General features: G+C 44.1%; 1 protein-coding gene across 5 annotated transcripts in view; it reads right to left on the bottom strand.

Moving 5' to 3' along the window:
- atp8a2 (ATPase phospholipid transporting 8A2) overlaps positions 1 to 17589 on the bottom strand; it is a 279344-nt gene that overhangs the window by 31783 nt on the left and 229972 nt on the right. For all 5 annotated transcript variants that reach the window (XR_008723613.1, XM_055636930.1, XM_055636932.1 and 2 more), the window contains exons 31-33: positions 16683 to 16744; positions 14695 to 14751; positions 13307 to 13414 (exon numbers count right to left, since the gene is read on the bottom strand). Coding sequence is in view for 4 of the 5 variants with exons in the window: in XM_055636930.1 (XP_055492905.1) it covers positions 13307 to 13414; positions 14695 to 14751; positions 16683 to 16744 (227 nt within the window). In the remaining variant the exon portion in view is untranslated. The remainder of the gene's footprint in view (positions 1 to 13306; positions 13415 to 14694; positions 14752 to 16682; positions 16745 to 17589) is intronic.

Genomic DNA, 17589 nt, shown 5'->3' with positions numbered 1-17589 from the left:
CTCTTGCTTTAAGATAGCCATTCGAAAATTGTACTCTCCACAAAATCATCAGGCAGAAATAAAGTTTCTATTTTTTTTGACTAATAAATCTGATTTAAAAAAAACTGCAGCTGTTGGTTTATACCAAAGATTGGCAGAATGATGGCATAGCTCAGCGGGTCAGGCGGCATCTCTGGAGAATAAGGATGGGTGACAATGCGGGTGCGGGTCCAGATCCCTGACTGACGTTGCTCTTCTTTGCTTCACTGCTATCCCATGATTTGGTCGCAGGGAATTGTTACATTTCTTCCCAGTTTAAAAACAATCTAACTTTGAGCTAAGGCACACAATTTTGCAACAATCAAAACAAAATCTTAAGGGGTTGGACAGGCTAGATGCAGGAAGATTGTTCCCAATGTTGGGGAAGTCCAGGACAAGGGGTCACAGTTTAAGGATAAAAGGGAAATCCTTTAGGACCAAGATGAGAAAAACATTTTTCACACAGAGAGTGGTGAATCTCTGGAACTCTCTGCCACAGAAGGTAGTTGAGGCCAATTCATTGGCTATATTTAAGAGGGAGTTAGATGTGGCCCTTGTGGCTAAAGGGATCAGGGGGTATGGAGAAAAGGCAGGCACAGGATACCGAGTTGGAAGATCAGCCATGATCATATTGAATCAAGGGCCGAATGGCCTACTCCTGCATCTATTTTCTATGTTTCTATGTTTCTAAAACACACCACAAAAATCAACTTATACTTGATCTTTTAAAAGCATGGTGCAGTTATTATTTTGACCACACACCTCTGCTGCTTCAGGTGTTTAGATTAGTTTAGTTTAGAGCTACAGTGCGGAAACAGGCCCTTTGACCCACCAAGTCTGAGCCGACCAATGATCCCTGCACACTAACACTACCCAACACACTAGGACAATTTACAATATTTACTGAAGCCAATTAACCTACAAACCTGCATGTCTTTGGAGTGTGGGAGGAAACCAGCGCACCCGAAAAAACCCATAGGTCATGGGGCAAACGTACAAACTCCTCACAGACAGCACCCATAGTCAGGATCGAACCCGGGTCTCTGGCACTGCGTCACCATCATTTAATGTATTGGCTTTATCTGATAATAATTGGAGTAATTATACATGGTACTTGTCCACGTTTTGCTTAGTGTTGAATGACACATTATCATCACATTAGCAGGATTATTGTTGTTGACTAGCTAGGCCAATTAGTTTTATTTTTGCCACTCTCTGTCAGCTGGTACCGTTAAAGAATGAAAAGAGGTCAGACAAATACTAATTTCGATACCATTCTTCGAGGGAATTTATGTATAACTTCCTTAAAAGGCAGCACAACGATTTAATGAAGGTAACAGCTTGGCCCTTGGCAGCCCTAGAGCGGTAATTAGAAAGCCAGATGTATGTTTCCAAGCTAATTAGTTCAACGTCGAGGCAATTCCCTCCGCCAGGATTGTCTGGTTGAACAAAATCACGATAACACAATAACAGAAGACAAAGGAAGGCCACCTAAAGATACCTGGACTCATCCCTTGCAATGAAAGGCTCACAAGACAAAGCATACAGCGGAGAGAGCACAATGGGTTTCTATTGTGTAAAGAACTCCTACCAGTACCTATAAAAGATTCAATCCATCGAGTGTATTGCGAGCTGCATCTGCCCTGTCCATTGTTTCACTGCAGGAGGAAGCAATCTTCCATCTCATCTGCATTTCTAAACAATCTCATGCATTTTTCAAACACCATGCAAGCCATCTCCAGTATGCTCTACCTCTGTGGGTACAGGGCCCACTCCTGAACTCGGGCACATATATATAATCTATTCTGCAGTGTCACTCGGGAATGCTGCACTGCCAGAATGATAGTCTTCAGAATGAAGCAGTAAGTTGTGAATGTATTCAGGTTAATATACAGAAAACCTCTCTCAACGTAGAAACAAGTAACTGCAGATACTGGTTGATCAAGGGAAGATACAAAGTGCTGGAGTAATTCAGCGGGTCAGGCAGCATCTCTGGAGAACATGAATGCGTGACGTTTCGGGACAGGACCCTTCTTCAGACTCTCTAAGAAAACTCTGAGACTGTGCCAATACTTTTCCCAAAAGCCAAAACATGGAGATTAATTTCTCCCCTCTCCCTCCCCTCCAACCTGCATACTTTTACCTGAGCATCAATATTTTCAACTCTTCAATACTTTTGGCTCACACCTTCTGTCTTTGCATCTTTGGCCTTTGTCCAACCATCCGCCTATCAAATAACCCCCCTTCCCCTTTAGACTTTAGAGATACAGCATGGAAACAGGCCCTTCGGCCCACTATGTCCATGCCGACCAGGGATAACCCCATACACTAGCACTATCCTACACACTAGGAACAATTTAGGATTAACAGAACCCAATTAACCTACAGACAAGTACATTTTTGGAATGTGGGAGGAAATCGGAACCCATGTGTTCACAGGGAGAATGTACAAACTGTAGAGGCAGCACCCGTAGTCAGGATCGATTCTGTGAGTCTTGCACTGTAAGGCAACAACTCTATTGCTGCACCACTGTTCCGCCGCTATCGTATCTGCCTGTACCACCACCCTACGCAGCATGTGTAAAAAAACTGCACATTTCCTTTAAATGTTGCCCTTCTCACCTGAAAGCTATGTCCACTATAATTTGATGTTTCCATGCAGGGAAACTAGCATTTTGTGTTTTACACAAGATTCCAGCATCTGCATTCTCCAAATGACACACACTGACTTGTGTCTAACGCTGCAATGGAGCTTGTGTTGATGGGGGGGGGGCTGATAGTGATATCATTGCAGTCAATCCCCAAGCAACTGCAAAATAAGACAAAAATTATACTCTTAATCCTTGCGTTCCTGGACCTGAGTTCACCTCCCTCAGCTCCACCGCTGATTCACTTCCATCCTCCTCTTTCCCAGAGAGAGTTTCCAGCTGCTGCCTCTTGCTGCTCGTGTTTACACCTGGCAGCGGGCCAGCCTGTCTGTACGGCCCAACTGCTCAGGAGGGAAGCAGATAAGGGTTACAATGAGATCCTGTCTAGCGGCCTCTATTGCAGTCATGTGTCCCCTGCTCCCACTTTCCATCCATGGACATTCTGGCGTCTGCTTTGTCAAACAGGGATCAGGGCGGCACAGTGGCGCAATGGTAGAGTTGCTGCCTCACAGCGCCAGATACCCGGGTTCGATCCTGGCTACCGGTGTTGTCTGTACGGAGTTTGTACGTTCTCCCTGTGATTGCGTAGGTTTTCTCCAAGTGTTCCAGTTTCCTCTAAACATTCCAAAGACGTGCAGATTTGTAGGTTAATTGGTTTCTGTAAATTGCCCCTAGTGTGTAGGATGTGAAACAGGGGTAACATTGAACTAGTATATTGGTGATCGTTGGCCGGCGGGGACTCGGTGGGCAAAAGGACCTGTTTCTATGCTGTGTATCAAAACTAAAACAAAGCCAAAAACAGACTAAACCTAAACTACATCTAAACTGTTTACATGTGGGATATGGGCCAGGCGTGGGCAATGTGTCCAGCTCAGCCGGGGCATCTGGGTGGGCATGGACGAGATGGAGCAAAGGCTCTTGTTCCGTGCTGATTGATATTGGGGCCTCATGATACTGGGCTCCTTCCTGGAATCACATTTTGATTTCTGCTGCAGCATTGACATGGCTTTTTAAATGGCATCCAATGTGACTGGTGTGACCGTGCAGGTCAGTGTTTTGCCGGGTTAACAATGGAGAAAACTCTCAGCGTTCACTGTTAATAGCCCCTATGACTGACATCGACTCTGGGTGTGCTCATGCACACATCAGCAGAAATGTTGGTGCTGCTGCCTGTCATTTGTCGTTGGCAGCAAATCGCTTTCCAATATGTTTTACTTTAGACTTTAGATATGTACAGCATGGAAACAAACCCTTCGGCCCTTTCAAGAGCTATGGACTGAAGATTTCTCGGTTAAGGGTTTTTCTGTTAACAGTTTACTTTACATATAGCTTTACATGTTGACAGCTTAGTTTAGTTTAGAGATACAGCACAGATACAGGCCCTTTAGCCCACCGAGTCTGCAACGGAGTGCCACAGGGCTGTGTGCTCAGCCCTCTCCTCTACTCCCTCTTCACCCACGACTGCATCCCAAAGTACGGATCCAACGCCATTATTAAGTTTGCTGACGATACCACGGTAGTAGGACTGATCAGCGACAACGATGAGTCAGCCTACAGGGAGGAGATCCAGCACCTGACAGCCTGGTGTGCCAACAATAACCTCGTCCTCAACTCCAAGAAGACGAAGGAGATTATTGTTGACTTCAGGCAGACCAGAGGAGGCAGTCATACCCCCATCCATATAAACGGGACTGAGGTGGAGCACGTCTCCAGCTATAAATTCCTCGGAGTACATATCTCGGAGGATTTGTCCTGGTCCCTCAACACCTCCAAACTGATCAAAAAGGCACAGCAGCGCCTTTACTTCCTGAGGAGGCTCAAGAAAGCCCACCTGTCCCCCCGGATCCTGACCAACTTTTACCGCTGTACCATAGAGAGTATCCTGACCATCTGCTTCACGGTATGGTACAGCAGCTGCACTGCTGCGGACAGGAAGGCACTACAACGGGTGGTGAAAACCGCGCAGCACATCATCAGTGCCCCGCTCCCTGCCATGGATGCCCTCCACCGAAAACGGTGTCTGAGACGGGCTGGGAAGATCATCAAAGACCCCTCACACCCCAACCATGGACTGTTCGCCCTCCTCCCATCAGGGAGGCGGTACAGGAGCCTCAGGTCACGTACTAGTAGGATGAGGAACAGCTTCTACAACAACACAATCACATTGCTGAACTCGGAGTCCCGCCGATAGATTTCTCTGGTCCCTCCGTCCCCATTGTTTAATTATTCTGTATTTTTTGATTATTCTGTATCTTCTCTCTTTCTATTTTTTTATTTCTTTATGCACAACTACTACGGACTGACGCAAAACTGCATTTCGTTGTACTCATACTTGTATTTGTGCGATGACATTAAAGTTGAATTGAATTGAACGACCAGCGATACCCATACACTGGCACTTTCTTACACACTAGGGACAATTAGTGGAAACCGGAGCATCCAGAGAAATCCCACGTGGTAACGGGGAGAACGTACAAACTCCGTATAGACAGCACCCGTAGTCAGGATTGAACCCGGGTCTCCGGCACTGTAAGGCAACAACTCTACCGCAGCGCCATTATGCCGCCCTTAACAGTCCTTTGACAGAGAGGGATTCCAGGAAAATGTTGAACATTTGCATTTCACACTTGCTGGACAGCTCAGTCAGATTTGCAAGGTACATCACCCTCAATTTGCATGGAAATGAGCAGCTGTAGGAGTCACAACAATGATCATTAAATGCAGACTGAAGAAGGGCCCCGACCCGAAACATTGCCTAACTACGTTCTCCAGAGATGTTGCCTGACCCGCTGAGTTACTCCAGCACTTTGTGTGTTTTTCCTCCACCAAGTATGTTTGCCTGCAAAGTCACTCCAGGTACAAGCTTGATTTGGTCTACTTAACAATTCAGTATGAATGCTTGCAATTGACAATCACAAAGTTACTGGCAGTTTTACAGGAAAGAATTACATTAATAATTTTGCGTTTGGCAAATCAACTATTTTCAATTCATGGCACTCGCACATAGAAATTTAGGATTCTTCCCAGGTAATCTTTGAAATACTCTCATAATTCATCATTGCAAAAGTTTCCCATTGGATTATTTGATTATCTGACAAGCCATCACAAACCAAGCCAAGGAAATTTAGTGACCTTTTCACAGCCTCTTGATAACTCAGTGCAGGTCTTCAATACTTTCAAAGAGAAGAGTGAATATATAACTCGAAAATCCTGCTTCAGAATCTCAATGTGCAAAACGTATTGTACATTTTTGAACAATTAACATTACAGCACAAGAACAGGCACACAGTGTCTGTGCCAAACCACGGGTGCTGTCTGTACAGAGTTTGTACGTTCTCCCTGTGACCACGTGGGTTTTCTCCGGGAGCTCCGGTTTCACCCACACTCCGAAGACGTACAGGTTTTTAGGTTAGTTGACTTCGGTAAAATTGTAAATTGTCCCTAGTGCATATTACAGTGCTCGTGTACAGGGGTCGGGTGCGGATTCGGTGGGCCAAAGGACCTTTTTCCGTGCAGTCTCTGTAAACTAAACAGCAGGCAGCTGTATATAAAGCAGACAAGACCCTTAACTGAGAGATCTTCAAAGATGTACAGGTTTACAGGTTGATTGACTTAGGTAAAAATTGTAAATTGTTCCTAGTGTGTCGGATAGTGCTAATGTACGGGAATCGCTGGTCAGCACGGACTCTGTGGGCCGAAGGGTCTGTTTCTGCACTGTATCTCTAAACAAAAATGACACCAGAATAAATTAGGCTGTTGATTTTATTCATTATCTGATTTTGATTTATTGGATCCAATTTACTTTACATGCCAATTGAAATCACAAGATGCCCCCCACCATAGGAGACAGTAACAACCACTAAACTGGCATTTTGTTTACAGTTGTACACTGGACAGTTTTAAAGTTCTCCAAAATGTCTGGTTCAGAAAATTACTTGTCGAAACAGGGAACTGCAGATGCCGGTTTACAAAAAATGACGCAATGTGCTGGAGTAACCTGATTGGTCAGGCAGAATCTCTGGAGAATAGTGATAGGTGAGGTTTTAGGTCGGGACAATTCATCAGGCAGATTCAAACAAGAAAAGCCACAAAGTGCTAGAGTAACCCAGCAGCTCAGGCAGCATCTCTGGAGTACAAAAAAGACACAAAGTGCTGGAGTAACTTAATACAAAAAAAAAGCACAAAGTGCTGGAGTAATTCAGTTAAAAAAAAAGGACAAAGTGCTGGAGAAAGGTCCTGATCAGAAACGTCACCTATCCGCGTTCTCCAGAGATGCTGCCTGACCTGCTGAGTTACCCCAGCACTTTGTCTCTTTTTCAGAAAATCACTTAATCCAGTTTAAATGTCACGACTTCTGTCGAGAAGCGTCAAGAACATTTGGCTGTTTTAGTTCCAGCACTGAGAAACAATATGCCACTTGAAATAAAATTCTCTGAAGTCTTGCAGCCACCAGCCTCTGAACATCAATGCTCGGCAACTGCAGCGGGGATGGCGTAGCGAGAATTTGTAACATGCCGTCAAGCCTTAAAATGTGCCAGCTGTTCATCAAATCATAGCCTCTCAGAAGACACTAGCTTTTATTCAGGAGCAGTGCAGATTCATGGAGCAACCTCCAGTTTCAATTTGGCAAGTTACCACAAATTAAGATTCCACCGTATATTAAATATATGTTTCCTCCTTCTGTTTACTGCGAATGGACAGTTTTTCCTCTATACAGTACAACCAGGTTTTATAATCCACTAGCCTCCAGATACTTGTCAAAACCTTTCCGCAATAAAGCACACAGCTGTCAGGATGTATTTTACATGGGTGGTTGACAAAATGAATTAAGAGCGTAAAAATAACAGCACTAGTAGCTCATTTGGACCTTCTTTATGATCCAATACTTCTGCGCTAACCATATATTCCTTCATATCCAAAATTCTATCAATCGCTCTCCTGAATAAAAATAACTCATTAAAAAACGTCGGGGGAATATAGAAACAAAGAACAGCAGATGCTGGTTTACACAAAATGACATAAATGTGCTGGAGAAAGGTCCTGATCAGAAACGTCACCTATCCGCGTTCTCCAGAGACTTTTGATGGGGGAATATTTTAGGTTTGTTGTTGTCATGTGTACTAAGGTACAGTGTAAAGCTTTGTGTTGCATGCTATCCGATCAAATGTACATAAATACAATGAACTCAAACTCAGATACAATAGACAGGGCAAAGGGGAAGATACAGAGTGCAGAATATAGTTCTCAGCATTGTAGCGCATCAGTTCCAGAGATAAAGTCCAATGTCCTCAATGGGGTGGAGGTGAATCGGACTGTAACCTAGCTTATGGAAGCCTGATAACAGAGGAGTCGAAGCTGTTCCTGGGTCTGGTGGTGTGCGCTTTCAAACTTCTGTATCTTCTGCCAGATGGGAACAGGGATAAGAAATGATCGGGGTGGGGCAAGATTATGTTGGCTGCTTTTCCGACGCAGTAGATGGGGTCAATGGTAGGAAGTCTGGTCTGTGTGATGGACTGGGCTACAGCTATAACCCTCTGCAATTTCTGTAGGAAGGAACTGCAGATGCTGGTTCTTACCGAAAATAGACACAAAGTGCTGGAGTAACTCAGTGGGTTAGGCGGCATCTCTGGAGAAGACGGAAGGGTGACATTTTGGTTCGAGTCTGAAGAAGGGTTCTGATCTGATATGTCACCCATTCTTTTTCACCAGAGATGCTGCCTGACTTGCTGGGACACTCCAGCATTTTATGTCTAGCTCAGCAATTTTGGTCTGCGGTCTTGTGCAGAGCTGCTGCCAAACCAAGCTGTGATGCAACCCGACAGTTAGCTTTCTACAGTGCATCTGCGGAGCTTTCCAAGAGTCTGTGGAGAAGGTTCTTTGCCTCTGATGCTTCCTTGCTATTCCTGGTGGTAATTCTATCGTCAGCCAAGTTTAGTTTCAGATAATTGACAACGCACTGGGGAAGCGAATGCAAGTGGGAAAGACTGATTGCAGTTTTTATGGAATACAATAAAAGCAGGCTGCAAGTATGTCTTAAGCCTTCAAACGGTTCAGTAAACGTACCCAAACACAGAACAGCTGCCCTGGTGGCGGGTAGCTGAAGACAGGTGCAAAACAACTGTCCAAAATCTCACTGGCATACATTTAACATTGTATGCGGGCACCTTCTCCATTTCACATTGGAAGCAAATGGGAAACACCATTTGACAGCGAAGGTTTGCTTGTGAGTTTAATTTTATTGGTAGGTAGCAACTGAGTTGTAAAGAGGGTATAGGTGGTTGTAAAAATATAGAGGTTAAGTTAGCAGGCAAAGATGTGATAAATGGAGCATAGCATCGGAAAGTGTGCAATTACCCATTTCGTTAGGTTTAGGTTTATTATTGTCATGTGTAATGAAGGACAGCAAAAAGCTTTATTTTCGAGTTTCGAGGTACAGCGTGGAATCGGGCACTTCGGCCCACCGAGTCCACGCCAACCATTGATCACCCACGCATTAGTTCTATGCTATCCCACTTTCATATCCAACATACTACGGGCAATTTAGAGGCTAATTAACTTAGTAGTTGATTACCTTGCATTTCAGTATTAATGCTCACAGCACCTTTAGACTTTAGAGATACAGCGCAGAAACAGGCCCTTAGGGCTTGTCCATGCTGACCAAATTGCCTTCAAGGAACCAAGCCCATTTGCCCATGTTTGGTCCATATGCCTCGAACCTTTCCTATCCATGTACTTGTCCAAGTGTCATTTAAATGGTCTTATTGTACCTGCCTCAGCTACCTCCTCTGGCAGCTCGTTCCATACACCCGCCACCCTCTGAGTACAAAACTTGCCCTTCAGGTTCCTATTAAATCTTTCCCCTCACACCTTAAACCTACAGTATGTCCTCTGGTTTATGATACCCCTACTCTGGCTAAAATATGCTGTGCATTTACCCTATCTATTCCCTTCATGATGTTATACATCTCTAAAAGATCACCCCTCAGTCTTCTGCACTCCAAGGAATAAAGTCTTGGCCTGGACTTGTGGTCAGCAAAATTCACCCATTTTTGATGGCATTCTCCGACTAAGGTACATAATGTTGGGCCAAAATTAGGCATTGGTTCCCTTCTTAATAATCAGGATAGAATTTGGAACAGAGACAGCTTTCTTTGAATGGTTTAGACCACCTGCCTAGACTGTAACAGCTGCAGATAAACTTAAGGGTGTGTGTGGCTGCTGGGAGGGGGAGGGGGATGGGCAAAGGTGGTGTCAGTTTAGACCTTGCTTTAGACGTTAGAGATGCAGCATGGAAACAGGCCCTGTGGCCCACCGAGTCCATGCCAACCAGCAATCACCCCATACACTGGCACTATCCTACACACTAGGGACAATTTACAATTTCTAGAAGCCAAGTAAACTACAAACCTGTACGACTTTGGGGTGTGGGAAGAAACTGGAGCATCCGGAGAAAACTCACGCGGTCACAGGGAGAACATGCAAATTCAGCACAGACAGCATCCGTAGTCAGCACCGAACCCGAGTCTTTGCCGTTGTAAGGCAGCAGCCCTAACCGCTGCGCCACTGTGCTGCCCGGAAACCGTGGGCTCCCAATAGTTCTGTGGAGCTTAGACTTCTAAGGAAACATGTAAAACAGTTGTGTGTGTCTTGGCTTTATTTGGGACTCTGGTCTGGCTGCATCCAATGGCCCAGAAGCTCGACACACCTGGAGGGAAACCCACTCAGTCAAAGAGAGGATGTGCAAACTCCACACAGACGATGCCCCAGAGATCAGGAACGAACCTGGGCCTCTGGTGCTGTGAGGCAGCAGCTCTACCAACTGCACCACTGTGCCTCACTTTGAAGCTATGTACTCTAGTTCGTTAGTGTTTCATAAGTTCATAAGCGATAGGAGCAGGATTAGGCCATTCGGCCCATCAAGGCTACTCTGCCATTCAATCATGGCTGATCTATCTTTCCCTCTTAACCCCATTCTTCTGCCTTCTCCCCATAACCCCTGACACCCGTACTAACACAGGGTCGCCAGTGTTAAATCTCTGCCCAGCTCGGCCTGTGGACTTCGGGAGCCGCGATCACCGGTAAGAAGTGGCCGATTCGGAAACTCCAAGCCGCTGAGTGTGTTCTTCCTTTCCGACGCCGGAGCTCCGATCATCCCGGAGAGAGGGCTTGAACATCGGGCCGCCGTAGCGGCGACTGCGGAGGGCTCAAAGTCTCCGGCCACGGGTGAAGAAGGAAGATGACTGAACTTTATTGCCTTCCCTCACTGTGGGAAACGTTGATTCCACTGGGTGGGGATGTTCATGTTAAACTCTATCGTGTATTGTATAATTTTTATTCGTGTGGCTGTATGATAACTCAAATCTCACTGTACCAATTTGTGCACGTGACAATAAATGTAACTTGAACTTAATCAAGAATCTATCTAGGCCTTAAAAATATCCATTGACTTGGCCTCCACAACCTTCTGTGGCAATGGATTTCATAGATTTCCCACCCTCTGGGCTTGTACTCACTGGAGTTTAGAATGAGGGGGGATTTCATTGAATCTTACCGAATAGTGAAAGGCCTGGATAGTGGATGTGGAGGGGATGTTTCTACTTGTGAAAGAATCTCGGACCAGAGGGCACAGCCTCAGAATAAAAAGACGTATCTTTAGAATGGAGATGAGGAGGAATTTCTTTAGCCAGAGTGTAGTATAACTGTGGAATTCATTGCCACAGATGGCTGTGGAGGCCGTCATTGGGTATTTTTAAGGTGATGATTGACAGATTGATCGGAGAGTACCCAGGTGGTCACAGGGAAAGAGTACAAGCGCCCTTAGTCAGGATTGAACCGGGTTCTTTGGCGCTGCAAGGCAGCAACTCTATCGCTGTGCCACCCTGCCACCCCCGAAAAAATATGTGGAAGCACGGCTTTAATTTTCAATCTGGGAATCATTGCAACGTCTGGAAAAGGACCTTACAGGATTACACAGTGGTCAACTCTGCTTGCAAATCTATCATTGTCAACTTTGGTTTCATCAACATTCTTGCCTTGCGTCTCAGGGTATTTTACTGTGTCAAAGGCAGAACGAACGTTGTTGACATAATGTTGGCAAAAGGCAGCCTCTATGGCCCTGTGAATCGAAGGAGTGAAGTCTTTGAAAGAAGAATCTGTAGTACTTCTGAAATCAAATATGACCAAACCCATTGCATGTTGTGGAGCTTACACTGCGGTTAGTGACTCCTTGGTCGAATATTCTAATCTTTGTTCCCATTGTATGGGTAGTAATTGTGGAGGTGTTCTGAGTAAACAACTTCCTGCAGCTGCTTCAATTTGCCACCCGTGACTCACTTCTTGGACATGGGCACCGCTGGGCTCCATGGTCCAAAGGGCCCGTTCCCATGCTGCATCACTAAACGAATGATATTTAGTTTAGATTAGAGATACAGTGCGAAAACAGACCCTTCGGCCCACTCAGTCTGCATTGATCAGCAATCCCCGTACATTACTAGGGACAATTTGCTATCTTTACCGAAACCGATTAGCCTACAAACTTGCAAGTCTTTGTAGTTTGGGAGGAGACCGGAGCTCCCCAGAGAAAACCTACATGGGTCAAAGGGAGAACGTACAAGCTCCGTACAGAAAAGCACCCATTGTCAGGATCAAACCCGGATCCCTGGCGTGGTAAGGCAGCAACTCTGCTGCTACATCACCATGCCATCCCCCTTTTACCCCCAGTGTTTCTGAAGACAGGGGGGGAGCTGTTTAAAATGCATCGGGAAATGGATTTCTCAGTGGTACGCTAACAAGTCGTCTGCACCTTACATTGGCCAGCCTTTCTCCTCATGGTTTTCCATTTTGCCAGATCAATAAATTCCTCTTCAGCAAACATGTAAAGGTAGAGATAATATAGACTGGTTGCATCACGGCCTGGTTCATCAAATGCCCATGCATGAATGAGATTGCAACAAGTGCTGGACACTGCCTGGTCAATCCCATGTGCTAACCTCCCCACTATCGAAGGGGTCTACAGGAGGCCCTGCCTCAAAAAGGCAGCCAACATCATCAATGATCCACACGACCCTGGCCACACTCTCATTTCACTCTTACCATCGAGATGATGAAATGGGAGTCTGAAAACCATGACCACCAAGTTCAAGAATAGCTTCTTCCCAGCAACCATCAGGCTCTTGAACACTACACGGCACTAACTTCAACAAAGAACTACTATGGACTGTTTTGGTTGCATGAAGAACATTGGGTTTTTTTGCACTAGTATTGTGGTTATTAATTGATTGGATTTTATCTATATCTATTGCGTTTACAGGCCCATTATGCTACAGCAAGAAAGAATTTCATTGTTCCGATGTCAGTACATATGACAATTAGACATTCTAGGCTCTTGAATTTAACTTAAAAGGTAATAAGCACATTTTCTACATCTCAAATGATTTTCACATCTCAACGTTTTTGTTTGTTTTGCAATATTATCACTTCAGTAGCATTTTCAGATTATCTGATAGCTTCACAGCTCATTTATTTTCTGCTTTGTGCAAGTGTTTTTTGGCAAGGTCCCCTCTTTCAACAGTCTTACAGTGCTGACAATCATTCCATATTTCATCAGCTGCTATTATTTAAAATGAGAAGACAAGTCTTACCTGCCCAAGCATGTCTGGTGCTAGAGGTACGGTGGGCCAGAGGATAGAGTAGATGGCCAAGAAGATTAACCACGACGCAATGCTGCCCCACACGGCCAAGTGACTGAACTAGAGAAAGGAAACAATATTAAATACACAACAGCAGTGCAACACACCATGAGACATGTCATCCCTTGTCATTCCAGAACTCTTTATAATGAATTTTGGCTATATCAGACTTTCTCTTTAAGAACACAGGCTGCTTGTTACCTTGTGTAGGCTATTGACATTGATAATTCATTGACATTGGCAAGGCATTTACACTGACAAGCAAACGCTCTGATCGACACGTAACTCTATAAAACAATGTAACAAACAGCATTTAGTATTTTTTACTTGCAGTAACAAAAATACACTTTTAGCTATTAAACTAAAACAACCTGGCCGCTCAAGGTTGCTCACGACAACAGCCTGGCTGCTCAAAACCCGACGAGATCTAACTATTCCTTTGGTTTATGTTTCATTCGCAAGAAAAAGAAGAAAAGAGCTGTTAAAAATAATGTAGTATTTGAAAACAACGCCTTTCTTCACTGAGTGACTGCTCGGTGGTTGGAGCCAATCCCTTACTCGGTTATAGCGGGCAATCGGCCATCATCCATCTCTCACTATCCCCCCCCTCCCCCACCACCCCGTCCCCCCATGATCCGTTGTAATGAGGGTTTACTATAGATCAGCCTTGATCGAATGGCAAAGTAGAATCAATAGGCCAAATGGCTAAATTCTGCCCTTGTCATGGTTTAATAATCAGTAAGGCAAGCAAGCCAAATGTTATATTCAGTATGAAGAGAATTACCAGTCTGAAACGTCGTCTGTCCATTCTCTCCCTAGATACTGCATACCCCGCTGAGTTCCTCCAGCACTTTGAGTTTTGAACAAGATTCCAGCAACTGCAGTTTCTTGTGTCTCAACCTTTATATGGCTGGATCTCAATCAAACAAAGACTTTCCCCAATGCTTTCAAATTGTTTAGTTGGAGCATCAAAATCTACTATCTAAGATACAGTAACATCCAAAATTGTATTTTATGAATGTTTTGCATTTAGTTGTCATGTTGAATATTTCATTAATAAAGGCAGACACATAATGTGGAAGTAACAGGGGGTTCGGCAGCATCCCAGAAGAACATGGATAGGCGACGTTACAGGTTGGATTAATGATGAATAAATACCATTAATAAAGCTTTTGTGGTCCAAATAATTGCAAAACGATAAAGAAATGGAAGAAATTTTAACTACAATAAGTCAGAATCCTCTCCATTTCAATAGTTTAACTGCACTAAAAGTAGTTGAGTGATATTTCCAAAACGAGCATTCTATAAAGATTTTAAATACGTATATTAATTTTGCCTACCGACGTCCATGCAGTTGTCTCGATGCCGGCTTTCAAACACACAGTCACGACAACATACTGCAGAGTGACGAAAATGTGTCAAGATAACATTACCACAGATTATCATGATGCAATTTATTGCATATTAACAGGACATAAGCATTTAATACATTCCGAAACCAAATGGACTGCATGTTGCAATTTGATTCCATCACATCCATCGGCGGCTTCACTGAGTGACGATTGCATTTTCTTTTGTATAATATGACGAGTTTAAGATAAGAGGAATGTCTGGCTCAGCTTTGTATAATTCGGCATTCGAGTTGTCTACTTGCAATATTGTGGGATATGTCATTGAGATAGTTTTGGAATAGTATAGTTTTGGAATAGTATATTTTTAGAATAGTATAGTCTAGCAAACTCCACACAGACAGCACGCGAGGTCAGGACGGCATGGCGGCGCATCTGCCTCAAAGTGCCAGAGACCCGGGTTTGATACTGACCTTAGCTGTTGTCTGTGTGGAGTTTGCACGTTCTCCCTGTGACCACGTGGGTTTCCTCCAGGTGCTCCAGTTTCCTCCCACATCCCAAAGACGCGTGGGTTTGTGAGTTTATTGCCTTCTTCAAATTGCCCCAAGTGTGTAATCAGTGGTTGAGAAAGTGCTCTTGCACTTGTGAATTGTATTTATGTATAGTATCATCGGATTTAATTGGATAACACACAAACAAAAATACAAAGCTCTGTGCACTTGACAATGATAAACCTACAATAACCATTAGTAATATTATGCAATTGCCTCATAAAACCACACCCAACCTTCACCAGCATGAGTATGAGCAGAGAAACTGCAGAGCCACGTCCATGCTCTGATTCAGCAGCATCTAAAATTCTCAGGCAGATATCTTTTCTCCTCCAGATGTGAAAGGATTAGTTTTGGATCAACATGATTTTCTGCTTTCATTTTCAAAGAAGTGCCATTCTTTATGGAACTCAGTTGGCCAGCTGAGGAATACCCCAAATGTGAAAGATTACTTACTCCAAGATTTAAGTGGAGATACTGCATTGTAACAACTATTATATGTGAAAGATGCCAACCTTATAGTCAGGCATTGTCATGAGGGGCATAGATGCAGTAAATGGTTACAAGCTTTTTACTAGGGGAAGGGAGTCTAAGGCTAGGGGGGAAACGAGAGAGGGGAATGAGAACCCATGGGGCAAGTAATTCGACATAGAGTTGGTGGGTGTTTGAAATGACGGCGCACAGGCCAGAACAACTTGGTTGGCATCGACAGGTTGGGCCAAAGGACCAGTTTCTGTGCTGCATGACCCCAACTCAAGGCGAGATAGACAGGGCAACTTTCCAGACAGGAAACTGGGTTTGAGTCCCGACCCGAAACGTTGCCTGTCTCTGTCCTCCAGAGAGGCTGCCTGACCCATTAAGTTACTCCAGCACTTTGCGTTCTGGCAACCTTAGTTTACTTTACTTTAGAGATAAAGCAGAAACAGGTCCTTTGGCCCACTGAGTCTGCGCTGGCCAATGATCACCCATAAACTAGTTCTATTATACACACTAGAGACTATTTACAGAAGCCAATTAACCTATAAACCTGCACGTCTTTGGAATGTGGGAGGAAACCAGAGGACCCAGGCACAGGGAGAATGTACAAACTCATATAGACAGCACCCATAGTCAGGATCGAACCCAGGTCTCTGGCACTGTAAGAGAGAAACTCTACCGCTGCGCCAACGTGCCGCTCACTTTCAAGATGATTAAAGAGTAAAATGCATTGTGTAGACCGAATGTTTATGATATGATTTTCAGAAATCTAATTGGATCCATGTACACATTAACACTTTTGCTGTTGAGCATGTCACAACTTCATGTGAGATGTGCTTCAGTTGCAGGTACTGCCAACACAAACAAGACAAATATATAATCGAACGCAACAAGCTATATTGTTAGCTTTAGCACTGTGCTTCAGGATACGACAGAGATTGCTGAACTTACTGTGTAGACAATGTTCCCAAGAACTAAATAGTCCATAGCATAACCATTCATAAAACCTGTATCTGGAAGAATAAAAAGATACAAATATGATTACATGCAGAAATTACTGTTGTGGATTCTGCACTGATAAGCGCTATGCTGTCACCATCAAGTATCACAAGGGCATGTGAATACAGTATTCCCAATGTTGACACTTGCAAATTAATATAATGTAAATAAAGCTATCTTTACCTGGAACTAATGACAGTTTACAAATTGCATAATTTCTCTCAAATGTATTATTTTTGTACCTGGTGTTGCAAATAGGGTCATTCAGCTAAGTATTTGCATGAAATATGGTGGATATTCAACAAAAGTGCCTGGTTATAATATTCCTGCCATCGGGTTGCTTCCCAAGTTCAGTGCTGGAATGCAGACACAGGGAAAAGGACTGAGACAAGGAGTAACTCAGCAGGTCCGGCAGCATCTCTGGGGAAAAAGGATGGGTGACGTATCGAGTTGGGACTCTTCTTCAGACGGAAGGTTCTTTAGACAAGGAAGAAGACTCCTGTGATCAGTAAGGGTGTCAAAGGTTATGGGAAGAAGGCAGGAAATTGGGTTTGAGAGAGAAAAATAGATCAGCCATGATCGAATGCGGAGCAAACTCAGTTGGGTCGAACGGCCTAATTCTGCTTCCATGTGTTATGGCATGAGAAGACTTGGTTAGGATTTACCATTGCCACTGGATGGTCAAGTTTAGGGAAAAAAAATACATAGTTGTCAGAAATTATGTCAGAAAGAAAAGGCTTAAAACGGAAAATGGAAAAGTAAAGTGTAAATGAGTGAGGGAATAAAAGAATCCCGACCCAAATCATTGCCTCTCCATGTTCTCCAGAGATGCTGCCTGATGGGCTGACTTACCTCAGCA

This window comes from Leucoraja erinacea, chromosome 6 (genome assembly GCF_028641065.1).
Source record: "Leucoraja erinacea ecotype New England chromosome 6, Leri_hhj_1, whole genome shotgun sequence".
Taxonomy (NCBI): domain Eukaryota; kingdom Metazoa; phylum Chordata; class Chondrichthyes; order Rajiformes; family Rajidae; genus Leucoraja; species Leucoraja erinaceus.
Note: the sequence above shows the minus strand (reverse complement) of the source record. Positions and strands in the feature narration are given on the sequence as shown.